Source organism: Pristis pectinata, chromosome 16, assembly GCF_009764475.1.
Source record: "Pristis pectinata isolate sPriPec2 chromosome 16, sPriPec2.1.pri, whole genome shotgun sequence".
NCBI lineage: Eukaryota > Metazoa > Chordata > Chondrichthyes > Rhinopristiformes > Pristidae > Pristis > Pristis pectinata.
Genome location: NC_067420.1, coordinates 45,006,174 through 45,033,349, shown reverse-complemented (window position 1 = coordinate 45,033,349; position 27,176 = coordinate 45,006,174). Strand labels below are relative to the sequence as shown.

At 41.0% G+C, this 27,176-nt stretch overlaps 1 protein-coding gene across 9 annotated transcripts in view; it reads right to left on the bottom strand.

Moving 5' to 3' along the window:
• The window catches only part of ralgapb (Ral GTPase activating protein non-catalytic subunit beta), a 105,026-nt gene that overhangs the window by 18,715 nt on the left and 59,135 nt on the right, over positions 1-27,176 (bottom strand). For all 9 annotated transcript variants that reach the window (XM_052031340.1, XM_052031332.1, XM_052031335.1 and 6 more), the window contains 10 exons: positions 22,585-22,767; positions 21,338-21,489; positions 18,426-18,613; positions 16,570-16,673; positions 13,656-13,808; positions 8,961-9,170; positions 6,523-6,681; positions 4,811-4,976; positions 2,782-2,904; positions 502-638 (listed from right to left, as the gene is read on the bottom strand). In XM_052031340.1, coding sequence (XP_051887300.1) covers positions 502-638; positions 2,782-2,904; positions 4,811-4,976; positions 6,523-6,681; positions 8,961-9,170; positions 13,656-13,808; positions 16,570-16,673; positions 18,426-18,613; positions 21,338-21,489; positions 22,585-22,767 — 1,575 coding nt within the window. The remainder of the gene's footprint in view (positions 1-501; positions 639-2,781; positions 2,905-4,810; positions 4,977-6,522; positions 6,682-8,960; positions 9,171-13,655; positions 13,809-16,569; positions 16,674-18,425; positions 18,614-21,337; positions 21,490-22,584; positions 22,768-27,176) is intronic.

Below are 27,176 nucleotides of genomic sequence, written 5' to 3'. Positions count from 1 at the left end.
TTTAAAATTATGGATGGCGTATGCCCACTTGGGAATACAGATTGGTTCTTTGATTAAAACAAGACTAAAAGACAGCAGCCTTTGATACTGTACTTAAAGTCCACAGCCTCTATGCCAAGGATGAGAATACCAACATTGAATGAAGGCTGACAATGAACTTAAACAACAATGAATGCCATCATGCAAGGAAATGTGGCTGGTAGTTTGCACACAGCAAAGAGTAAGGAGGTAAGCTGCTAATATTCAGAGGCTGTGGTTTAGGAAGGAATGCTGTCCAAATCTCACCCAAGTAAAGGTATGGCTGAGCAGGATTTGATAGTGAAAAAAGTTAAACAAGAGCAGAATTTTGATTAATTTTTGTTTATATAACAGGAATTAAGGATTTGGGGGTAGGTATTTTTGAACACATTCATGTGCAGCAGGGTTCCACACAGTACATACAAAGCTGAAACTACAGTCTTAATTACTGGAAGAATAAATCTGTGGCTGAGAGAATCTCACCCTTTGCGAATTGCCGAGGTTGTCGGAATGATTTGGGAAGAGCTCCAAGGTCAGTGGGGCTTGTTTCAGGAGACTTGGCAGCAGGTCCATCTGTGTCTCTGTCTCTTGTGTTGCAAGTCCACTCTCCAAAGAGTCAGCTACAAACACAACAGTAAAATAATGTTCTCTCTGCAATACTGTGGGACTCAAAATGATGGATTCAATGACCATGGAGTGGCAGCTAAAATACCAACATTATTTTTAAATCAAAAAGTATGTTAAATAGATGTTTAACATTTCAATGAATAAATATTTCATTGCAATCACAACTGAAGATTACAGAATTTTGTTTAAAACTATTTAATGCTCATTTCTTACTAATTTTGCATTTCGACCAGAGTGAAAAGAGGTATTCTTTTCTCATAATGAAGCTTCACATGGTGGTTCAGTGCAAGCACCAGACTTTTAGGACCCACAACAGGTGGAAGACTCGAGAAATTCTGCAGATGCTGGAGTCTGGAGCAACACACATAAATTGATGGAGGAACTCAGCAGGTCAGGCGGTATCTATGGTGGGAAATAAACAGTCGACGTTTCGGGTTGAGACCTTTCATCAGGACAGGTGGAAGACTGCCAAGTTTGTTGTTCTGGGAAGTGTTCAGTGTGGTACAGTCAGTCCATTTAAGTGCTACTGGGTTAGCAGTGAATTGGAAAAGTGAAAACACATCAGGCCTGGTGCTCTTGTCAGATATCAGTGATGCTAGTGGAAACATGCAGGTAGATTTTGGCAAAGGCAGGCCAGGGCTTGCCTGAGACAGAGACACCCTCCTCCCCTCCCCTAACATGTATAAATATCCTGGTCATAGTTCAGGGTCACAATGTATACCAGGAACATGATGCATACAGAATTTAACCCAATAAGGAGACAACTTCTTCAGAGGAGAGGGGAGTACACTAACAGAAAATATTTTTGAGCCAGGGGAATATGGAAAAATGCAGAAATATTAAACAAATATTTGTTCCCATCTTCATAGAAGATGACACAGAAAACCTGGAAATAGTGGAGTTTAATAGAGGTCGAGAGTGAATAAGGAGGAGAAAGAAATTAACGTTAGTGACAAAATAGCATTAGAGAAATTAACGGGACTAAACGCCAATAAATGCCAGGATCCAATGACTCACATTCCAAGGGTTTGTGAAAGGTGCCCACTGAACCCATGGGCACTGTGCGTTTGAACTTTCAGAAGACTTCGATAAAGTGTCACGAAAAGGATTGGGGGTATTACGCTGTTTTCATTGGTGAACAAACAGAAAAAATAGAAATAAACAGGATTCACTGGATATTTAACTATGAACGTGTTACTACTGGGGTTCACAGGGATCTGTATTAGGATTTCAGTTATTCAGTCTACATTAATGAATTCGATAAAAAGACAGAATGTACTGAATGCAGGTTAATGCTGACAATACAAAGCTAGCAGGAAATTGAGATGTAGAGGATGAGTCAGCAGAGGGATGGAGACAGGTTAAACAAGTGGGTGGACGATAGCAGATGGAGAATAATGTGGGGAACACAGATCCATTTTGGTAGAAGGAAAAGAATATTTAAAAAGTTAAAATAAGCTTGCAAAGGTCATATAAAACAATCTTAGTGGGCTGATTCATGAAAGATTAAGTTAACAAGTGCTGGCAAAGAATTCATTTGCAGAATTGTATATTGGCCTTTATTGCAAGGGGACTTGAATGCAGGAGGGAGGAAGTCTTGCTGTAATTGTACAAGACCTTTGTACACACCTTGAGCACCGTATACAGTTCTGCTCTCTGTGGATGAGTTTATAAAAAATTGAGAAATAGACTTTTGAAATCTAGGGAAATCTTGAGGTATGGGAATCAGGCAGGAACTTCCACCTGGTATCAAAATATGCTCTACTTGTAAGTTTAGATATTTGTATTTAGTTATTTTTCGGCATGTAGAGTTTTAAATTTGAGGCCGACAATTGGTTCCAATAAAAAAAAAGTTTACTTCATTAACCTGGCCCCGATCCAAACTGAAATCCCTGGCCAGTAGAACATCCTAGAACATAGAACAGTACAGCATGGGAACAGGCCATTTGGCGCACAATGTTATACCAAACTAATTAAATTAATAATCAAAGGCCCAACTCTTAATGATTTAATAATGTCCTTAAAGCATAAAGTATTTTTATGTGACGAGGTCAGGCAGCATGTCAAGAGAGTTTACTTGACACTCTGCTATATTGAATGTCAAATGGATTTCTCAAACTCCAAATTTTGACTTACTGGATGACTCCACAAAAGAGGGAACAACAAAGGCAATCTCTGTCAAGGCATCGGCATAATACAGTGCGTTCTTCTCCCCATTAAAAACACCTCCTCCAGTATCTTCAGGCGTCAACATGTCCTCTGAAAGGATCAGACAGATCTTACAAAGTTTGGTCCAAGATTGGTAAAGTTAAAATAGACAAGCTACTGACCCGTTTTCTTTGCTTCAAACTTCACTGCCCTTACAAAGGACACAGAGCATGGAAACAGGCCACTTAACTTAAGCAGCCTATGTCAGAGGATAAACTCCATTCAAATTTCCTCCTGCCTCTAAGTACATCACTGTAACTCTATTCTCTTCTCCCTCAAATCCAACTGACAAATACAGGATAGAAAGGTTGACTTGTCAACACACCACCTAAACAGGAGAGTTACTTTCAGAGCAATGCACCTTATACGAATACCTTGGCCTCCGTCTCTTTCCGATCTTCTCAGACAATTGCCAGTCTGGATAAATGTAGGTGACAGATTCCAAAATATTGGTTCATGGGATGTGGCCAATACCCATGTTCATATTTCACTGACCAGAGGTGGTGCAAGCCATCTGTACATTAACAATGCTTCCATAGCAGTACAGATAAGGAAAGGCAGGATATTGACCCAGTGAGGATGAAGGTTGGGATGAGATTTGCAGGACAATTTGCAGGCAATGGCCTTCCAATTCTGATCTCCTGTGCATTTCTAATTTTCTTCACTCCGCCACTGACAATTATACTTCCAGCTACCAAGGCCCTAAGCTCTGGAAATTCCCTCTACATACCTTTCTGGCACCCTTTCCTTCCTTAAAGCTCATCTTAAATCCTCTCTCTTTGATCAAGCTTTGAGTCAGCTGTCTTATTGTCTAATATGGCTCAATGTCAAACTCGGACTGATATTTCTGTGAAACAACTTGATTTGCTTTACTGCGTTAAAGACATGGATAAATAAAAAACTGTAGACCAAACAGTTCCCTTAAACTCAGGCATATAATCAGGTAATGTGCAATATGCATTTGATTAATTTAAAAAATATTAATTATTTCTTTTTTTTTAAATAGCAATTTTCTCAATAGTTGTATAATAAAACAGCACCTAGACACACGGTCAATTTGCATGGACTCAACCCACTGACACACTGATCAGAATAAGCTGTACTATCAAACCATTTATGGCAGTGGTCGATGGCACTGAACCTAAGACAACACCCTTGATGAGACAGAACTTGGAACAGTGTATTCACTGTTCTTACATTATAAACTGTTCCAAGATCAGAATGAATAAAGAAGCTTTGAAAAGCCTCTCTGAAGACTCAGCTATATCCACATTAGGGTTAAATTATTGTACAAGATGTACAGTCTAGGTGTACATTCCTCTTGGTATAGACAATTAAAGTGTGGTCTGATTGGGTGTTTAGGTTGATAAAGGAGGGAGAGTGAGAGCAAAACAATTTCCTCTGGTGAGGCAGACTTGAATGAGAGGGTGTAACCTTTAAATTAGAGCCAGATGGTTCAGGGTGAAGTCAGGAAGCACTTCTTCACATGAGTTGTGGATATTTGGATCAGCTTCCATCAAAAGCAGTTGTCAAATGGAAAGGGGGAGGGGAGAAGGAGGTGATGACAGATTGAAGATTTCAAACTGTGTTATCCCCTACTATTCTAATACCGAAATAAGACCAGCTAGATGCCTATTTCAATGATTTTTTTTTAAAACAGGATTTTATGTGCAAAACAGCTACCAAATTGGCCAAGCTACAAACCAGACTTCAGAGTAACCTCTTGTAATTGTACCTCTTCGGTAGTCTCAGGAGGTAACTTGCTGTGCAAAGGAAAAGGCCATTGGCCTGAACCATTAACCCTGTTTCTTTATCCATGGATGCTGCCCACGTATTTCTTCCTTTTTCTGGTTTTTATTTTAAACTTGCTGTATGTGCTGTTAAGTTAGGAAATCTACTATGGATTAAGTTTTTTGAAGTCACATTCAGCAATTGCCCATTTCCCTTGTCAACATACTTTGTTCTTTCCCTTCATTGCCACTCCCTGTGTTGATTAGCCAGCTGGTTGAGATGTGACCAGTCCACCCTGGGTGCTTTCCAACTTCCACTGGCCATCCCAATGACAAGAGGAATTCCAGGAAATTAGACTGCACATTACTGGAGGATTCTACATTCCTGAGAATCTGCAAAGACAAGGAAAAGAATCAAAGATAAATGAAACCTAAAATAAAGGCCAGCAATATCAAAAGTAGTTGGGAGCTGGGTGCATTTGGTAAACAAAGCACTAATTTGAATGAATCACCTTTGCTTGTTTCAATTGCACTGAGGGAGAATATCAGATCAAAGCAAGTTTCATTTGTTATTTTTGAATGGTTTGGCTGAATGCCAAATGCCTAAATTCTCCTAAGCTCTTCTCTGAGATGCTTCATTCCACGTACTTAATGTGGTCCAAGTGCACCACATTTAAACTAGAGGAATCAATATTGGGTACAGCCTGAAAACATTTGCCTAAATGAAACAACGAAATGGCAATTAGTTGAGTTCAAGTCTAACATGAATTCATTCTGCAACTCACCATTTTCAACAATAACAATGTGCATCTGCAATTCTAAACTAATTATTTATATCCAATAAATATCTTGCAAGATTATTAGTTGTAGGATGGGTACACCAACATGATGATGGTAAACTGAATTTTGAAGAAAAAACTAGCCCTCAAGAAAAAAAGTCATCAAAACAGGACAATTACATACTTCAAGTTCAACTCAATACGAGATACAACTTATTGTGCAAACCACAATGCAAAGATTTCAAACATGTGCAGGAGTTTATCGTATGACCACTCAAGCCTGCACCACCAGTCCATAATTTCATGACTGATCCTATATTTCAAGTCCACTTGTTGACCATATCCCTATATCTTCTGCTTTCCTTACCGTCCAAAATTCTATTAATGTCAGCCTCAAATATACTCAACAACCATGTATGTACAGCCCTGTGTGGAAGGGAGTTTCAAAGAGTTACAACCCTCTGTGAAAAGAAATTTCTCCTCATCTCAGTATCTTATGGCAATTCTTTGCTCTGAAACTATGTCTTCCTAATTCTAGATAAACTAGGCAGGGGAAACAAGATTGTCACAGAAGTCAGCCATTTCAAAGAATCCAATTACCCTCCAACATAACTATCTTCTGACTGCAACTGAATATTATTCCATGACCTTAATCTGAGACTCTAAGGATCCTGTGGACCACCATAAAACTATCGATAAACCAATCTCATCCTCCAGTATTGTTCAATCCTTTCTACTGAAGAACCATTTACCTGCTTGCACTCTCACTCCCTTTGCTCTCCTTCCCCTCCATTCACCTTTCCCTTACCTCCCCCTGATCAGCACAAGCCATGACTTTTGTCTCACCATGTAATGAGACAGTGCTCATACCTGTTAGAAATGGAACCTGCAAGAATGAATGAGCGTAGATGGAGAATGGCTCCATGCTTATTCTGAAACCAGGCTGAGATTTAAGCAGATTCTTGGTGAGGACACTGAGTATCCCTATCAAATATAGTGCTCCTACAACAGAGCGGAATATTTTTACAATGATTCAGTTTCAAGGATTCACTGTACTCCAAGTAATTAAGTTTTTCCTCTGTGCCTTATGGTAGAATTAAGGATCATGAAAATAAAATTATTTTGTTGACACCTTGTGAACAAACAAACAAGGTCCTTACCTCCTGACTGGTTTTCTGTCCTGGTTTCATATAAAATATGAAGACAGTTTCAAACGGTCTGCATGGCAGCAAGTCCAAGTAGCTGATATCATCAAAAAACCCAGCGAGAGTGGAGTCAAGTGCAATAAGGTGAGGAGGAAGACGACTGTTACCTGGCTCCTAGGGAAAGGTACAAACACTGCTGTAAATGAGTACCCATTAAGTAATGGACAATGTTGGGGGCTAGTTACTGGGGAAGATCAAAAAGATGTGCAACATCTTCAGGGCAGCATACAAGTGCTTATGGAGCAACAGTTCGTTAAGCATGTAACCCCTTTATTATGTTTACTACTTCAGTGTTTTAAAAATTAGAGCTGGTGCCAGAGGGAGGCTTCAGGTTTTTGGATCATTGGATCTATTCTGGGGCAGAGGTGATCTGTACAAGAGAAACGAGTTGCACCTGAACTGCAGGGGGATCTCCTAATGCTACTCGGGAGGGTTTAAGCAAGAGATGCTGGGGGTGGGGAGGTCCCAACAGGGCAGCAGGTGAGGAGGCTGACTCATACATAGAAAACAGAACAAGCAGGTTGAGTGGGAAGAGTAGGCAGAGACAGGAAGGGAAGCAAGAGAGGGCTGGTATGCTTTACTGCATCTACTTCAAGTATATGAGAACAAGAAGTGAGCTAGGAAGGAATAGGTCCCTTTTGGGACAAGCGGGGTAATCTACGCATGGAGTCGGGGACGTGAGCCAGATAGAAATGAATACTCCTCGTCAGTATTCACCAGGGAGGAGGAGGTGGAGGCTGCAGAGTTAAGGAAGGGTGCACTGATATTCTGGAGCACATTTGTATCAGGAAGGAGGAAGTGAGAGATATCTTGGAGCATATTAGGGTGGACTCCCCCAACGTTCATGTTATCTGCAGACTTACTAATCACACCATCTACATTCTCATCCAAGTTAGTTATATATATGACAAGTTGTTTTTATATTACCTAAAGCCTACCTCATTTTACTCTCGTCATATTCCCATCAACCTCCTTTACCCTGCCACTGAATTCCACCACATCCACACACTAGGGGCAATTTACAGTGGTCAATTAACCTACCAACCTGCATGTTTTTGGAATGTGGGACGAAACCAGAGTACCCACAGGAAACCCATGCAGTCACAGGGAGAATGTACACATTCCAGGTTAGGAATGAACCCAGATCACTGGAGCTGAGAGACAGCAGCTCGACCAGCCTCGACACTTTGCCAATTAGGGGAAAGAAGTGAATTTAGTGTAGCCAAATTTGTGGATTATGTAGGTGGGGTGTGAAGACAAGCTGTGAGGAGGATAAAAACAATTTACACAGATATAGATAGGTAAAGCAAGTGGGCAAAAATCTGGCAAATGCAGTATAATGTGGGAAAATATGTTGAAATGCATTGTTCACTCTGGAAAGTAATACAGGTCCTCCCCAGCTTACAAATGCCAGACTTGTGCACAGCCCGTATGTATGAATGACATTTGGGAGACCAGTGGGATGGATTTGCCGGCGCTGCGGGGTTCAGTTATCTTCTGCCACGTGGGAACTGGGTTCATGGCCACATTTCTGACTTGTGAACTGTCTGGGTTGAGAACAGTTCACAGGAATGGAATGGAGTATAAAAGTAAGGAAATTTTACTACTTCTATACCGGGCATCTAGGTACAGTTTTGGTCTCCCTTTTTAAGGAAACATATTATCATTGGAGGTAGCTCAGAGAGGGTTCACTAGGATCAACAGGTTCCTCCAGGTTTATGAGGAAAGGTTGAACTTTGGACCTATCCTCATTAGAAATTATAACAATGAGAGACAATTTTAATGAAACACTTTGCTCCTTTGCTCCAATGATTCTTTGGGGGCTTGGGAGAATATTTCCCCTCATGGGTAAGTTGACAACCAGAGGGCAGGTCTCCAGAATAAGGGGATAATCATTTAAGATGATATGAAGAAGAATTACTTCTCACAAAGGATTGTGGGTCTTTGGAATTATTTGCTCCAGAAAGCTGTGGAGGCTGAATTCTTGAAAATATTCAAATCTGAGGTAGATAAATTTTTAATCAGTAGGAGAATCAATATTGGAAAAGGACAGGAAAGTGAACTTAAAGTTGGATCTGCCATCATCTTAATGAGTGGCGGAGAAGGTTCAAATGGCCAAATGGCCTGTTCTTGTTCCCATTTCTTCAATTTATTCAACAAAATGTTTATGTATAAAAATCTGACATAGCAACCTAATTTTTACAAGAACATGATTTTACTTCATCATTGAGAAAAATATTAGGAGCTACAGCCCATAGCTAAAGCATGGTTACAAGAAATGGAATTTGATTTTGCCACTCACTTCAGTTTTCAGTGCAGGAAGCCACCCAATGTGCAATTGGAAAAGTAATAATTAACAAAGCTCGAGTGATCTCAGGAATAATCCACTGTACCTTCAGTGCTTCCAAAGAAAGGAACCCAAAGTGCGAGAGCAGAAGACGAGCAGTTTGGAACTCCTGGGCTGGTGGAGGGGGTATGCATTCAGTGTCTGGATCAGGGAATATGGTTTTGGACAGTTTCTCCTCACTGATTTTTTCCAATGCATTTTCATAGAGAATTTGATTTTCCATCAACTTCTTCAGCTTCTCATGTTGAACTTCCATCTGGAAAAGTTTAATTAGAATTCAGTAGTGTCAAAAGATATCCCCACTTTATCACAGTACTTACACCAATTACCTTACTGATTGTGAAATGTTTTAAGATGGTACAAGGTCTTGAAAAGCATCACAGAAATGCAAATCCACTAGCATCTTTTACATTACTTTAAAGCGAGCTCAATGAATGCCAGTTTCCAAATGAGTGATTGGTTCCTAAGAAGCGATGTTGGGAATTATCTTCACATTTTGTAGTGTAAGAAACTTCAGAAACCATAACCCAGCATCAAAACTCCAAGTATAAAAGCTGCACAGATAGCACATTTCACCTTGAATTCAAGTTAATTTGGTACTTAACCAACTGCATCAAAAACCTAAAGCATAAACAAGCAAATTAAAACCTTCAATTGCACTTGAACTGGCTTTTACTAATTGTGTTTTCCTGGAATTCCATGATATTCTTTTCTGCCGATTACAAAATCTTCCCCTTCGATTAGGGATAGCCAGCATTGCTTTGGGTGTGGGAATTCACGTCTCACAGATTTAATTGAGTTTTATTTGAAAGAGGTCACCAAGAGGATTGACTATAGCAAGGCCTTTGATAAGGTCCTGAAATAATAGACTGGTCTGGAAGATGAGATCACATGGGAGATGGTTGAGAGCTTCAAGTTCCTAGGTGTAAATATCTCCAACAATTTGTCCTTGTCCATCCATGTGGATGCTATGGCCAAGAAAGCACACCAATGCCTCTACTTCCTTAGAAGGCTAAGGAAATTTGGCACGTCCCTGACGACTCTTACCAATTTTTACAGATGCACCACAGAACACATCCTATCTGGATGCATCACAGCTTGGTATGGCAACTGCTCTGCCCAAGACTGCAAGAAATTGTATTGAGTTGTGAACGTAGCCCAGTTCCCTCCCACCCTGGTCATTCTCTCTTCTCCCCTCTCCAGTTAGGCAGAAGATACAAAAGCTTGACAGCATGTACCTCCAGGCTCAAGGACAGCTTGTATCCTACTGTTATCAGACCTTTGAAAAGACCTCTCACATACTACAAAATGAACTCTTGTTCTCCCAAACTACCTTGTTGTGGCACTTGCACTTTGTTTACCTCTACTGCACTTTCTTTGTAATTACAACACTATATTCTGCATTCTGTTTTCGTTTTACTACCTTGATGTAATAATGTATGGCATGAACTGTCTGGATGGCATGCAAATTGAAAACTTTCACTGTATCTAGGTACATGCGACGATAATAAACTAGTACCAATACAGAGTGAACTTACAACGTTTAAAAGACATTTGGACAAGTTCATGGTGAGGAAAGGTGTAGAGGGATATGGGTCAAATGCAGGCAAATGGGACTCACTCAGGTGGACACCATGGTCAGCATGGACAAGTTGGGCCGAGAGGCCTCTTTCCATGCTGTACATCTCAATGAATTTAGTTGCAGTCACAAACCAGATCATTCAAGTCTCAAGTGACTAGTGCATCTCCTTTGAGGAAATGTACCAGGCCTGTGCCTACCTCAATCATTGTGCAAAAGATTAATAAGGGCACAGATTAACTTAATGTACACGAGATTGACGCCTCACTGAAGTATAGACACTGTCTCGTTAGTAGCACTATATTTTGGATGAGACGATAAATCAAGATTCCATTCCAGGTAACTTGTTTTCTCTGTTTCTATCAGAGCTGGCCACTTCTATTGAAAGTCACCCATCTGTAACGATGGCTCAGTTTTTCCTCCAGTAGTGTGCCCTGACCTGCTTGACATTTTCTACAGCTCTGCATTTCACAGCTTTTAGTTTCTTTTGTTTGTGTTCTTTATTTCTAACTGCCCTCATTTCATAGCTTATGTTCCTTTGTCATGTTCACTCTCTCTAACTTCTTTCATCACAGCATATCCCCTTGGCAACCCTGGTCTCACCTTAGAGACATCCCCTTTGCCCTGCATTTCTCCCTTACTCGCTCTGCAACTTAAAACCAGATGCTTCCTGACCACCTGAGCATTTCCAGCATTTTCTATTATTATTTCAGTTTCTAGCATCTGCATTTTTTTGGTTGCCTTTACAGTTCCGCTGCATAGTCACACTGATATCATGTCTTCTGCCAAGTTGTTTTTTGAAAACAATCACTACAATCCAAAAACAGTTTCAATACCCCACTAAAATGTTATTGTGAACCCTAAAATGATTTGAACACTCAGAATTTTGAATCAAGAGACAATAATTTTTTAAAAAAAACTGAATCAACCTGATATTGGTCTGGGATTAAAAAACAGAAAATGGTTGGGGGCCTCAGCCGGTCTTGCAACATCTGGAGAAAAAGAATAGAGTCAACATTTCAAGTCAATGATCCTTCGTCAGAAGAGGCAAAGCGAGAAAACAGTTGCAGAGAGGGGAGGGGTGGGGACAACAGGGGAATATCTATGATAGGGAGGAGACCAAGGTTGTCCAAGTACACCATCTCTCAGAGGGGAATGAGTCCCAGGTAATCACAGCTGATCTGTCCTTAAATAGAGAAAGATAAATGAGGGCAGTTAGAGAAGAAAGACCAATGAGTGGGAACTGAGAGAGGCAGGGCACAACAGCTTCTGAAAATGTGAAGTTAGAGAGAATGCTGTTATACTCTGCAGATCATTCAGCATCTGTGGAGAGAGAAAAACTGAGTTAAAGTTGCACATGGATGATTTTATATCAGAAATGGGCCAGTTCTGACACAAACAGGAAAGGTTGGGTATCTGTTTAATTCAATATTGGAATCCCGAGGGATACAATTTTCCTTGACAGAAGATGAGGTGCTGTTTGTTACGTTTGCCTAGAGTTTCATTGGAACAGTGCAGGGAGCAGAGTGACAGAGGTCAGAGTGGGAGTGGGATGGAGAATTAATATAACAGGCAACTGGAAGTTCAGGACCATCCTCGTGGACCAAATAGAGGTGTCCTGCAATGTGCTCACCCAATCTGCATTTAGTTTCTCCACTGTAGAGAAGACCACATTGTGAGCAATATGCTAAATTGAAAGAAGAGTACTGTAAGTGAATCCCTGTTTCACTGGGAAGGACTGTTTAGGTTCCTGGATGGTGGGAAGGAGTGAGATAAAAGGGTTGTAAAGGAAAGTACACTGAAGGTGAGTGATTGGTGGAGATGGAAGAGTAAACCAGGGAGTCCTTTGAAATGCTGAAAGCAGTGGGGAGGTGTCTGATGGTGGAATCTCATTGAACTTTGGGAATACAGTCAATATCATCAATATCCCAAAATACTGGAATTCACTGCCCAAAAGGGTGATGGAAGCAGATTCAATTGCCACTTCACAAGGCAACAGGATAAATGCTGGAGTGAGGAAAAAAAAAGATCCTGGCTGTGACAAAAGTGGTGAATTGGACTGACTGGACTTCTGTTGTGGAGAGCTGGTGTGGGCTGGGCCAAATGACCCCCTTCTGTGTTATAATGCTTTATGGAACTAGCAACCAAGACCAGTTGTGAAACTGAATTTCATGTATTTGATAATCTGTGGCCCACACCCAAGATTATTACAAGGAGAGTGGATGGACTGTGAATGAAAATTACCCACCTAGTTAACCAATTTCCTTTGGGCAAGGACTTTGCCATCATTATCCAGTTGGTCCAGACAACTTTAGTCTAAACAAAATGATTGCTCCAATACCCACAAATAGCCCATCAATAACACTGAGGATGTCAATATCACCCAAATCATATCAAGTTTTGTTTTGCTGGTGAGGTACTGAGCTTCTTAAATAAACCTCAGATGTGGAACTGATTCATTATACTAGTGACTGACACACGATGGCAGCACTGTTCCACTGGGTAAAGTATCCACTGAGATAGTGGGGTTGTGCCCCTTCATATCTGCCCATGAGTTAGCAGTAATACACATTCCCATTTTTTTTGTGTTTTAAACTCATCAAAACAATTAGAAATTCTCAAATTTTTTGAACAAGGTAGACTCTTAAGTTATGGCAGGATTTGACATAAAATAGTTTGCCTAACAAGACAGGTGCTATGATGCAAGTGCAAACTGTCCAATATGTAGGGGAACACTGAAAAACTTACTGCAACCCAATCCTTTTAAACTTGAGAGTACTTTAATTTTAAGATTCTAAACAAAACAGCAACATGACAGCTTCTAGAATTCATATCAACATTTTGTGTATGGCTACACCTGGCTCTCCTAGAAAGGAGTAGGATACTGAGGGGTTAACTCATCAGAATGCCAATGTTCATTTAAAATAAAAATAAAAGGCATGAAGCCCAAAACATTAATTGTGTTTCTTTCTCCATTGATGGTGCTTCACTACCTGAAAGTTTCCAGCATTTTGTGTTCTTATTTCGTATTTCCAGCTTCTGCAGTTTTTTTGACTGATTCTCTGTTTGGTAGTTGTTTAACAGACGTGATGCACATTGGAAACACTTCAACAGCTGCTGGATGATTTACTGCATCCGTCCAGTCTCTATTTGCACCCTTACCTGATCAGTAACAATCTCGTGGAGATCCGGAATGCTAAGATCTGCTTTAACAAATGGAATTTTGTCTACTTCTTCAGGGAAAGGCCGATGTTTAACATTGTACTTGATCCCCATGTTATCTTTTGGAGGAGGGTGAGGTTCAGGAACAAATGCCTGTGGATAATATTACATATTATATTACAATCATCTTTCTCACGCACATTTCTCTTCACACACCAACCCCTTCTTCCTCACAGCTGTTCCTGAATCCTGCTGGGGTGTCTCCACTTAAAAGCGCCAGAATGCTGTTAAGCTGTGTGGCTTTAAAAAGTCGAAGTCATGACAAACTTCCATGTACAGTTTCCAGCAGTGAATACTGGCTAATTACCAGGAGCAGGACGCCAGGCTGATTAATCCTCTCTGCTAGGAAGGATGTGGTCAATCATGGTTGAGAACAGCTAACTCAGCAAAGTCAAACTAAACGTAGACCAAGTGGCTGAGTTTCATATCGTCCACACCACCAGGAACTAATATGTAAATATATTTCACTTGCTTTGAGAATAACTAAAGATATTCTTAACCTAAGTGGTTGTTGTAGCATGGAATGCTTTGCCACAGGGAGGCAATTTTCCAGGGAATGCTTAACAAATATTTGAAATGGAGAAAAAGACAGCAATGAAGAGCAAGGGTGATTAGCTTTGAATTTTCTTGTAGTGCTAAGTGGGTGTTATCTCTGGAAAGGTCAGGAACTAACTCATCTCTAGGTGTCCTTTTTTTTTTGAAGTGCAGCAGTCCTTGCAGAGTGCTTTCAGTGAGTAGTTCCATGATTCTGACCAGTGACGATGAAGGAAAGGTGATATATATCCAAGTAAGAGTGGTGCATTACCCTGAGGGGACCCTGCAGGCATTCTTATACACCGTCTATCCCTGGGTGCCAGATATCATGGGTTTATGAGGTGCTAAGAAAGACACTTGGACAGGTACATGGGTAGGAAAGGTTGAGAGGGATATGGGCCAAACACAAGCAAGTGGGACTAGCTTAGAAGGGCATCTTGTTTGGCATCCAGTTGAGCCGAAGGGTCAGTTTCTGTGCTGTATGATTCTATGACTCTAAAAATGCCTTTGGGGTTATTTTTCATTTATTCATTTTTTGGGAGGTAAAGCACTGCCATCAAGGCTAGTATTTATTGCCCATCTCTAACTGACTGTGAGAAGGTGGTTGAACTGCTGTGGTCCTTCTGGTGGAAGGTGTGCCCACAGGGTTGTTGGGTAGGATTCAGACCCAGTAACAACGAAGGAACTGTGATATATTTCCGAGTCAGGCTGATCTGTGACCTGCAAAAAAACATGTTCCCATATGGTTGCTGCCTTCACCCTCCTTGATGGAAAAGGTCATGGGTTTGGGAGGTGTTGCTGGAACTGCCTGGGCATGTAACTGTAGTGCATGTTGTAGGTGTCACACATTGTTGCCACAGTGTTGTGGTTGTGGAAAGAATGAATGTTTAGGGCGGTGCTTGGGATACCAGGAAGACTGCTTTGTTCTGGATTGCACCTAGCTGCTTGAGTGCTATTGGATCTGTGCTTTTCCATATACGTGGTGAGTATTCCATCACATTCCTGACTTGCCCTGAAGAGTAGAAAGGTGTCAAGAGGTAAGTCACATGTCACAGGACACCAAGGCTTTGACTTGTTCTTGTGACCACAGTATTTATGTGGTTGGTCCAGTGTAACTTGTAATTGTACACTTTGATCCCTTAAAATGAGAGGGACTTTGAATATACAGGGTGATAGGGTCTCAGTCCAGCACTCTTGAGCTTCTTAAGTGTTGCTGGAGCTGTACTCATCCAAGGGCAGCATTCTATCATTGCTGACTCGTGCTTTGTTAATGCTTGAGAGTCAGGAGGCAGGTCAGATCACACAACAGCCAGCCCCTGCACCCACAGTATTTATGCAGATAGTCCATTCAAGTTTTTGGTTAGTGGTGATCCCCAAAATGTTGACAGTTGGGTAATTCAGAGGTGGCAATGTCATTACATTCAAAGAGGTGGCTAGGGTCTCTCTTATTGGAGATGGCCATTTGCTGGCACTTGTATACCACGAATGTTACTTGCTACTTATTGGCCCATATATGAATATTGCCCTGGTCCTGTTGTGTCGACGGATGGATCTGAAGGAATGCAAATAGAATTGAACCTTGTGCAACTATCAAAGAATATTCTCCTTTCTGACTTCATAATGCAGGGAAGGTCATTGTTGAAGGTGCTTGGACATAGAACACTTCCTTGAGGAACTCTTAAAACAATGTCCCGAGACTGAGATGATCTTCAACAACCTGAGCCATCTCTTCACTTGTGACAGGAGTGACTCCAGTCAGTGGAGAGTTTTCTTGTATTCCCACTGCCTTTAGTTTAGTTAGGCTCCTTGATGCCACACATTGCTGCATTGCTGTCCAGAATTCAGTTCTTGCATCAAACTAAATGGCCTCAGAGATATAAACAGCCCTGGTTTAACATATTCGCCAAAGTCCCATCTCCAGATATTGAATGACAAACTATTCTGAGTACTGCATCACCATTCTATCAAAATGTGAGATCACAGGTACAATGGCAGTGTTGAAATCATCAGTTCTAGCAGGAGGTGAAATATGCACCTGGCAATACTTGCTGAATGGAAATGTCTCTTTTGGGATTTGCTGGAGTTTGTTGCACTCCAGCCTGCACTTTAGCATGCTCACTCCAACATACTTCCTTCTACCTGGCAGTGATTCCACCACAAGTGGAACTTTTCACCGTTATAATACCAGTTGACTTATTGCAGTGTTTTGGTGGTGTTTCCATATACAAAACTAATTTAGGTTTATCACTTTAATGAAGTTGCTATTAAAATATGTCATTGTTACTTAGGGTAATACAACACTGGGGCATTGAATTCAAACCTTTTGGTTTGCTCGAGATCCTCTCGGCTGGTGATGGAGTTGCATGGTCCATGCATGCCTTCCAGACATTCCCCGGAGCAGCACAGTAACTGAGGGGCAAGGATCTGTTGGAAGAGCAGACAAACACATTGCAGAATACTCAAATGCAGCTTAAATTTAAAATGATTAGCAGCATTTTTACAAATGACTCCCTTGCTCACTGAATCCTTCATCATTACACAGATAGGAGACAATAACCAAAGTCCCATCTCCAGATGTTGAATGACAATCTATTCTGAGTACTGCATCACCATTCTATCAAAATGTGAGATCACAGGTAAAATGGCAGTGTTGCAATCACCAGTTCTAGCAGGAAGTGAAATATGCACCTGGCTCCTAGATTCCCATCAATGGCTATCCAAGTTGTTGGTACTATCTCAGTGGGGACCAGGAATATGTACGCTATGGAAGGAATTTACTTCACAGGGCATCTTGTCCATTAGCATGTGTGGGAAGACAAGATATGTCCTGGGCTGACGAAACTGGATTCCAACAACCACAGCCATTTTAATTTATGCTAGGAATGACTTAGCACTCTTGTAGCTAACTTCTGAATTCAAGCAATGATAATTACCCCCTCATTTGATTGGGGAAAGTACAGACAGATGCCCAAATCCTACTATTCATGCAGGACTGCAGACTTAGTATTTCAACACCATGCTCGGACATTTTAAAGTTGGATAGAACAAAGCTACAAAACACGGTGGAGCAACCAACCACATTGAGAAACACAGTCAAACTTCCAAAACAAAAATAAGTTGTTTCTGTACAATGAAGCACTAATTTCAAATGGATGGGTGATTGCACCCTCCACACAGGCCTGAAGGTAGTTGCTGACTGACAGGCATAACAAGTCAAGAAAATAAAACTGTCATTATTTGTAATTACTACTTCACTTGGTTTTTTCAAAATGGCAAAAGCGCTGCATAACCTGGGCATTTGGAAATGTGCTTGGTAACAGGTTTGCAAGATGTGGGAGATGTGGGAAGGGAAGAGCACAAATCGATCAAGGTAAGTCAGAACTTCACTGGTGGAGTTTGGAATAAGCAGAAGAAAAATACTAGACAACAGGACTCAGCTCAGTCTGATACTACAAGGTTGAAGAGATTTTTTCATCAGACTTAGGCAGGCTAGTAGAATGGACGGATACAATGCAAACAACATTTAACACAGAAAAATGAAAAACATTATATGTTATCAGGAAGAATGAGAACAGACAACGTTCTATAAGGGGATACAGGAATAGTGCCACATGTGCATAAATGGTTGAAAAGGCAGAGCAGGTTGAGAAAGCATTTAAAAAGCAACTGAGATGCTGGATTTTATAAGCAGAGCTATGGAGCACAAGAGCAAGGAAGTCATGATGAACTTTTACAAATCAAGGTTTAGACTGTAAATGGAATATTGTATCCAGTTCTAGGCAACAAACTTTAGGATAGATATGAAGGTGTTTAGAGATGGTGCAGAAGAGAATGATTCCAGACTTGAGGGACTTTATGTGGATGGGATGGAGAAGCTGGGGTTGTTCTCCTTGTAACAGAATGAGATAAGAGGGAAGCTGATAGATATATTTAAAACCATGAAGAAACTGGAGTGCCTAGGTTTTCCACTTTATATTAGGTGGTTAAAGTCACCCATCTGTCTGAACAGAGGGGTCTACAACAAAGCTGGAACACAAAGAAAAGTAGGACAGGACAGGGCTTGAAACTGTGTTTTTTTGAACACCTTTAATGAAATCTATTTTCCTCCTCCACCCTGACCTCAAAATATACACAAAAATTACTAAGTACTTGACCTGAAAGAGATTTAGAACTCACTCTGATCATTGCCCAGGGGCTGTTCCAGCATTGCTAAGATGATGCTGTTATCCAAGACAAAGTATCTGAAGTGGTTCTTGCTCGTTGAGGTCAGCCTGGAGTATTTGATTAGTGTCTCTTCATTCAGAAGACTGCATGGTGAGGCAGGCCCACTGGGAGAGGGGAATGCTCCAAGCAACTGCATAATACTGGGAAGGAAGAGATTAAATATCACAGCCGTTTGTGCATATTTGAAAAAAAGACCATATGCAATAAACCAATTCCACTGGAAGTTTCATGCTTATAGAATTGTACATCATGCAGCTACAGTGTACAAAATTCAAGTTACCCAGATCTGACCAACTCTATTTTTATCACTGATACCAAGACAATAAGATTAACCATAATCACAACCTTTCACATACTCAGAACTTCACAACCCAATGAAGTAGTTCTGAAGTGGAGTTATTCATACAATTTAGAGAAACCAAAAACCCAAGACCAGCAGGATCTCTTTCTTCCAGTGACATCCACATCCTGAAACTCCTGCAGGATGTGGATGTCACTGGAAAGTCAGTATCTATCACCCATCCAACGTTGGAAATAGTGAGAGTGCAAGTTCAGTTGCTTTAATCTTTAGTAGTTAGACTCAGTTAAGACGCAGTTAGCACAGATGGAGAATGGATCAGATCTTATATAGGAACAAAATGGATGCAACTGCTGGTTGCAATCAAAACTAAGTCTGGTTGTATGCCTTAAAACAGGAGAGGAGATGTTACTTCCTCTCCTGACAGGTAGATAGCACAATTGCCAGGAATACAGCACCTCCTCATTATAGAAACAGATGTATACAGCTTCCATAAAGGTTCCAACAGACAAAGAACTGACATAAGTGATCCAGAAATTAATGCACAACACATGGGACATCATGTCGTAGTTGTAAAAACTTGGAGCATTGTGTACGGGAAGGATACAGCTGGAATACAATGTGAAGTTCTGGTTGCCACACTGCAGGAAGGCTGCGATTACACTGGAGAGGGTGCCGTGGAGATTCACTAGGATGCTGCCTGGGATGGAATATTTCAATAATGAGCAGAGACTGGATAGAGCGGGTTTGTTTTCCTTTGAGCAGAGGAAGCTGAGAGGGGAACTGGTAGAAGTGTACAAAATTATAAAGAACATAGAAGGATGAATAGTAAGAAACTTTACTGCATGGCAGAGGTGTCTAAAACCTGAGGGCTCAATTTAATGAGGAGCAAGAGGTTTAGAGGATTCCAAGGAATAATTTCTTTTCACTCAGAGTGGGGTTGGAGTCTGGAATGCACCATCTGAGGAGGAAGTTGAGGCATAGTCTCTCACATCACCTACGGGTATTGAAATTCTCAAGGCATGGTCAGCCACAGATCAAGTACTGGGAAATGGGATTAGTATAGATTGGTACTTCATAGACACGGTGGGCTAATGGGTCTGTCTCTGTGCTGTATCATTCGATGACTCAATGAAAGTGAGACCAGGATTGTTGTGGGATTTAGTTTTGGTCAACACCTGATCGGACAAGGGAAACAGAAACTGCTGAGGGTAAATAAGGCTTAAACAAGGGAAACAGAAATTCCTCAAGGAATGCATTCCTGATTTCTGGAAGAGAAATGCATCAATAGAAAAACATATGCTGGAAATCTGAAATGAAAACTGAAAATGCTAGACACATTTAACATTCCAGGTGAAGCAGTAATTTAATTACACTTCTCAATCTAGTGCACTGCATTGTATTCACAATGTGGTCTCTTCTACATTGGACAGACTAAATGCAGGTTGGGTGATCGCTTTGTGAAGCCAGTGTTCAATCTGCAGGAGTGACCCTGAGCTTCCCGTTGACTGCCACTTTAATTCATTATCCCACTCCAACCTGTCTGTGGCCTGCACTGTTACAATAAAGGCCAATGCAAGCTTGAGGAAAAACTTCTCATTTTCTGTCTGGGCACACTGCAGCCTTCTAGACGTGGTATCAAATTTTCCAACTATAGGAGACTTGTTCTTTCTTTCTATCTATATCAGCTGGCCATTTCTGCCTGTCAGTTTTGAATCAACTTTTCTCTTTCTATTATAGTCTGGCCTGCTGGGCCCATCCCATAGAGCTGCTATTAGAAACACATACACAGACAGTGAAGCATTAGGGGCTTTTAGCTGCCACTTTGAGTCATTTGTTCTCAGCTTATCAAAGGTATTCCCTCTATTCTACCCATTCCTCTCCCACCTGTCCTGTTACTGAAAACTAACTTGTTTTCCCTTTCCCAGTTCTGATAAAGTGTCTAAGACCTGAAATGTTAACAGTTATAACTTCCACAGATGCTGTCTGACCTGCTGACGGTTTCCAGTATTTTTTGTTTTTATTTCAGATTTCCAGTATCTACAGTTTTATGATTATCATAGAATTGATCATGATGTTATTGAATAGCAGAGTAGCCTTGAGGGAGTGCATGATTTATTCCCATATCACTTGTTTTCTGAGGTATGCAACTTCAGAGGAGTGGTAAGTGATAACCATATTCACACTACACTAAGGCTGGGTAAGAATAATTGGAAACTTTTACTTCAAAAAGGATATTTGTGCACCAGGTAGACTTTTATGACAATTCCTACTTTTAATGACGGAATCTCTGGGTTACTGGCCCAGCACTACTGCACACTGGAGCAGCGATAAGCATCACCAATTATGTGTAATATAAAACAAGTACACATTTCTGTCTGAGTCATGCACAATGAAACCATAATCTATGTTATCATAGCAGGCACTGTTGATTGTTTTGTACTGCCAGGAATAAAACCAAAGAATTTTGCTGTAGCTCTTTGCCTCCAAAGCTAGTTAAAACTATGCTGGAATCTGTGGGATAAATTCAAGGAAATGTGTTTTAACTGTTCGTTACGTCTCTTACCAAGTAAGTGTAGCCTCAGCGGCATCCTTCACTCGCATTGAAGCAGGGTTCAGCTCCTTATCTCCCTTGTATCGTACCTCCTGATCACTGGTTTTCGACTTGCTTCCTGAGATACCCAACTCCACAATCTCCAGCACCTCAATCAGGCAGTCCTGACAAAGCAGATAGAAAGTTAGACTGAAACAAAGGCAGCAAGCCAAGGTCAAGTTAAAGTGATGCAATAATACTTCCTTCTCTTGATCTTTGAAGTAAATAATGTTGAGCCAAGGATTTTGATTATTCTCTTCATATCAGAGAACGTGAATTACCAGCAGGTGTAGGAGTTTCTCAAGGCTGCTCTGTCATTTAATATTACATCTGACCTGAATGCAATCATAATTCCTCATTCCCATCTACTCATTGAAACCTTTCAGCCCCTTGCTTATCAAGAATCTAATTAACTCTGCCTTAAACACATTCAAAGATTCTGCTTCCATCACCCTTTGAGGAAGAAAGTTCCAAAATCAACATTCAGAAAAAATTTCTCCTCATTGGTCTTAAACGGGCAAACCTAATTTTTAAACTGTTCTCCTGGTTCTAGATTCTCCAGATCTGCATGCATTAATGGTGAAGTTGGATGAAGACTGATTTGACATTTTCAATCTAGTTCAGGAGGTTTTAAAGAACGAGAGCAGATCTTTTTGAAGCACACAAGATCCTTTGGTGGCGTTTCCACTGGAGGGGGAATCTTGAATGAGGGGACATATTTACAAGACAAAGGGTGATCGTTTAAAGGTGTAGGACCAACTTCTTGCAGACGGTGATGAGCCTCTGCAATTCTCTACTCCGGACGGTGGTTGGAGGCTAGATCATTGGGGGAATTTAAAGAGGAACAGAGAGCTTGAAAGCTGAGGGAGTTAAGGGAGCAGATTAGCCAAGATCATATTGAATGGCAGGACAGGTCTGAGGGGCCAGATGACTTAATCTTGCTCCCATTTTCTTTCGTTCTTAAATCTGTGTGTAATAACGACATAAACAGATGAAGACTGATTCGTCATTTCCAAACTAATCTGGGAGGTTCTGTGGTTCTCCAATCTCTTAATTCTTACTAACAATCTCCAAGTGGAGATGGTGATGGTGGGTGGAAAGAAGCAGAGCCAAGGAAATGTGACAGGCAGGATCAACAGATTGACAGCACAACATGTTACAAATCATTCAAACTACCAGAAAAATGATGATAGGTCTTTCATGCCTGGTGTCAAAAGTACCTTTTCATTTAGCATGTCTGGATGTTCTGTGAGCCAGACACAGAGACACTGAAAGGCTGCCACAATCATCGAGTGTAGGTCTCGGGAATGAAACGGAGCAGGCCGGCTACACTGGTAAACGATGTAGCTGCACACAGAACTTACTGCACGTTTTCTGTCTGATGAGTCCACACTCACCTTTACCTGTTTTACAAAACAAAATTAGTGACTATGATCAGCTGATAAAGGCAGCAAGAAGGATGGTGGAAAGGAGGCTGCTGAAGTTTTAACATCTCAAGATAGGAAAAGTCAATTTGAGACAATGATAAGGCCCTGTTCCTTCCACTTTTTTCACCTTCTTACGGGTTTACTCCAACACCATACTTGGTTAGAGTTTTGTCTAATTCCCCATTTGAATAGGCAAGGCGTAGAAGGATACCGACTTAATGCAGACAAATGGGATTAGTGTAGATGGGCCAAAAGGTTGGCATGGACATGGTGGGCTGAAGGGCCTGTTTCTGTGCTGTACAACTCTATGGATATTCCAAACTTCAATATTTTAATGCCTCAGCCCAGCTTTATTTGAACCCATTGTTATAGCATTCAATTTCCCATTTTTTATTTTGCATTCATTATATCTTTGAAAATTAAATACCTAAAATCTTACAAATTCAACTATGTAACTCAACATGCATGCAAAGCATTGAGTTACATCTCAGTTACAGATTGTCCCCCAAAATTTGTCAAGGTCCAGTCAAAGACACGAGTGCAATACAAGATATAATATTACTGAAATTCTGCCTCCTGGTACAACTTTGACACATTATAGGCTGTCACCCAGGGACAAGAGTTCAAATCACACCCTAGAAGCTGAGGAATTGAAATTCAAGTAATCAAATAAATCTGGAATTTGAAAAAGAAAGTCAGTCTGAGTAAACTTAAACTCTCAGTTTACTCTAAAAAACCCACCTACATCACTAATATTCTTCAGAAGGAAATCTGCCATTGTTACCCAATCTGGCCTATGTGTAAACAACATGCCTTGGTTCTGGGGCTATTTAGGATGGGCAATAAATGCTGACAAGGCCAGCAAATTTTACATCCAGTGAACAAAAATTATGGAAAATGTGTGAAAGAAGTTGCATGGTCTTCTGTTGATGATCAAAAAAAGAACAAACAAGTGTTACACAAGGTGACACTCCAGTCCAAAACAAACCTGCATTCTGGGCATGCTTCTCACAGAATGTGAGGGTATGAACTAGAGAAGACATTAAGTTTTAGTTTGTCAAGCTCCATGTTTTAAGTTTGGTCACTTCTGAGTACTCAGGTCAGCAGACTAACATTGCCGTGCAGTTCAGGCCTCATTATGTAAATGAAGACCTACTAAACCTCCCCGAGCTTTAGGACTGGCTTTGAATTTCATTGCCACATGGACACTACAGCTTTTGCACGCTGCACATTCTCTGTTCCTGGACTGATACCAGGTGGGTGTGATAGTCTTAAAAACCTCAACTAATTGACCACTAGAACTATCAAGCATTCATCAGCCGTGCAACTGCAGAGGCTGTATTGAAATAAATTATTAAAAGCTCGCACGCACTCAAATAATGCGCATAAGCTTCTAGTTCCTAGAAACCTAAAAATATCAGATGTAACCCACTTTGCAAGCTGCATGTAAAGACACTTTTGTACAGTGCAGTTATCCTGCTAATTGTGTGCAACAGTGCAAAGCCACCTGCATCACTTCATCCTCCCAATGTGGTGCTGAATCTAGCTTCAGGAAGTGCTGTAGGAACTATTAGAATCTGGGGATTTTATAAATTGGAACAGAACTCATTTAAATGTTAGAGGAGTGGATAAACTTTTGTGCACGAGTGTAGGTAAAAGCACCTCTTGACCACAAGTCTGATTTGCAATGCAGCCACTGCAGGTTATAGACTGAAGCAATGCTGCTGCTGGTCTTCAAACGTTCTGATTGCAATTTATTTAGGTCAGTCTGTTATATGCACAGCAACCCAGCACTGTGCTCTAAAGCAGTGGTTTTCAACCTTTTTCATGCTGCGGACCCCCAGAACATGTCCTTGTTAGATGGTGGACCCCCAGAGTCCACAAAATCAAACAATTGATAATTCATGCATACAACACTTAAATTACTGCACATAGGCCCTATTGAAATAATGACTATTTCAATCACCGATAATTACCAGTGGTGTCTTTCAGTGTTCAGTTCAATGTGAAAGTTGTGCCTGTTTTGCACTGCAGTTTGTCCAAACGTGGTGGTATGTGCGACAAACATACGCGTATGCCATCCTCAATATTCAGTCTTGATCTGTATTTGGTTTTCATGGCAGTGACTGCAGAAAATGCTATTTCGCACAAGTAAGTGGTTGCAAATGGTAACAGAACATTGACGGCTTTGCCGGACAGCAGTGGATACTCCTGGGAACATGTTATCCAGAACGACAACAGTGACGTTCAGTTGAACTGCAAGCGCAAAGTCCTGTCAGATGACAGTTCAGACAATTCTTCTTGTTCACATCCAGTTAAATGAGTAAGCGTGCATTCAAATGGATTTTGAATCCAATCAAACGTGCTTGTGTCATCATCGCCAAAATACTCATGGAAATAATGTGTCAGCTGTTGAATATTGTTCAAAACGGTGCTCGCAATGGCCTCTGTTTTAGTCTTGTTCACTGTCAGAAAGTCAGCCAGCAACGGAAACATATAGGCGCCTTGCTCGCATCTTCCCTTGCAGATACAGAATTTTTTCTGGAAGGCATTGATTTTGTCATGCGTTTTCAGAACATTTGAGCCAGGTCCTTGCAATGATAGATTTAAGCTGTTCAAAATGTTGAAAATATCTGTAAGAAAAGCTAATCTGGCAACCCACGTCTCATCTATCAAGAACTGTGCCAATGATCCGTTATGCTCATTTACAAAAATCAGCAGTTCATCTCGCAATCCATATACACACTGCACAACACGGCCTTGTGACAGCCATCTGACTTCTGTATGTAGCAACAAATGCTTATGCTCGGCTTCCACTTCACGGCATATGTTTTCAAACAAACGATGATTGAGTGCCTGGCTTTGATAAAGTTAACAATTTTAATGCACGTGGAAAACACACCCGCAAGATTTTCATCCATATCCTTTGCAGCCAAAGCCTCATGGTGAATCATGCAGTGGGTTGCTGCTACATGTAGAGCTACTTCTTTCACTCGTGTGACTAGACCCGACTTCCGTCCCGTCATTGCGGCAGCACCATCCGTGCATACTCCAATACACTGTGTCCACACCAATGCCGATCGTACAAAAACAGTGCCAAGCACATGGAAAAGTTCTTCACCGGTTGTACGCCCTGGGAGCGCCTTGCAAAACAAAAAGTCTTCCAAAGCCTCTCCTTCCCAGCAATATCGAACATAAACCAACAACTGCGCAGCACTGGCAACATCAGTACTTTCATCGAGCTGAATCGCAAATCTGACTTGCTGAAGACGAGCTTTCAGCTGGCTCTGTATATCTTCCACCACATTGCCAATTCTTCTGCTTACTGTGTTATCAGACAGTGGAATGGCTTTCAGTTTTTGACTGGATTCTTTTCCCAGTACAACTTTGCACATATCTACTGCTGCAGGCAGTATAAGTTCTTCTCCAATTGTGTGAGGCTTTCTGGAATGTGCTATTCGTAATGCTACCAAATATGATGCGCGAAGAGCCTTCTCATTTACAGTGGCACAGGCTGTCATTTTGCCTTTCTGCTTGAGGTACAGCTCCTTTTGCCGCTCAAAATATTCCTTCAGGTTACTGGTAATATCTGGATGCACTGTTGTTAAATGGCGCTTCAATTTCACTGGTTTCATTGCATCGTTGGACAGTGTTTGCAAACACACAACACAGAGGTTGGTCCGCATTTGTCCCCACTGCGATGAAGCCATATGAAATGTATTCTGGATCGTACTTGCGTTGTTTTCTCTTTCGGTCACCCTCATCCCTTCGTCATCAGAATCTTCTGGTTTCTGGTCAGCTTTTCTCTTCAGAAATTTCTCCACACTCAGCAATACACACTGGACAGTTTAATTACTTTTACTGATAAACAAAATGATCAAAACTAATCTAAAATTTACACGCTTGTGTACTTTTCATTTAACAGTGACGTCACTGTGGCGTAAATGCACGCTAAGTAAGCAATATTATTAAGGCACACCAAAAATGTCACTCAGTCTTGCTAACACTACAGTGCACAACAGAATAGTAGTGAGTAGTGAACACTACTGACTACACAAATCGAATATTAAGCGGCAGCTTACCAGAAGGGAACATCGTCTAAGTCTCTAAGATTGTCGCCTATAACAGATAGAATAGATATGGCCGATTTTCTGAATAGTGGAAAACTGGAGCAAGCAAGTAAGCTATGTCTTTGTAACAGGTTGCTTTTCCATTTTTTTCTTGCCTTGCTCGTGGACCCCCTGACAACCCACCGCAGACCACAGGTTGAAAACCTCTGCTCTAAAGTTCCCAGAACAAGACAAAACATCATACAATATTGGTGAGTGCAGGAATTTAAATTGGCTGGTTTTGAGAGGAACATAGCCGCAAGTCTTGACATTACA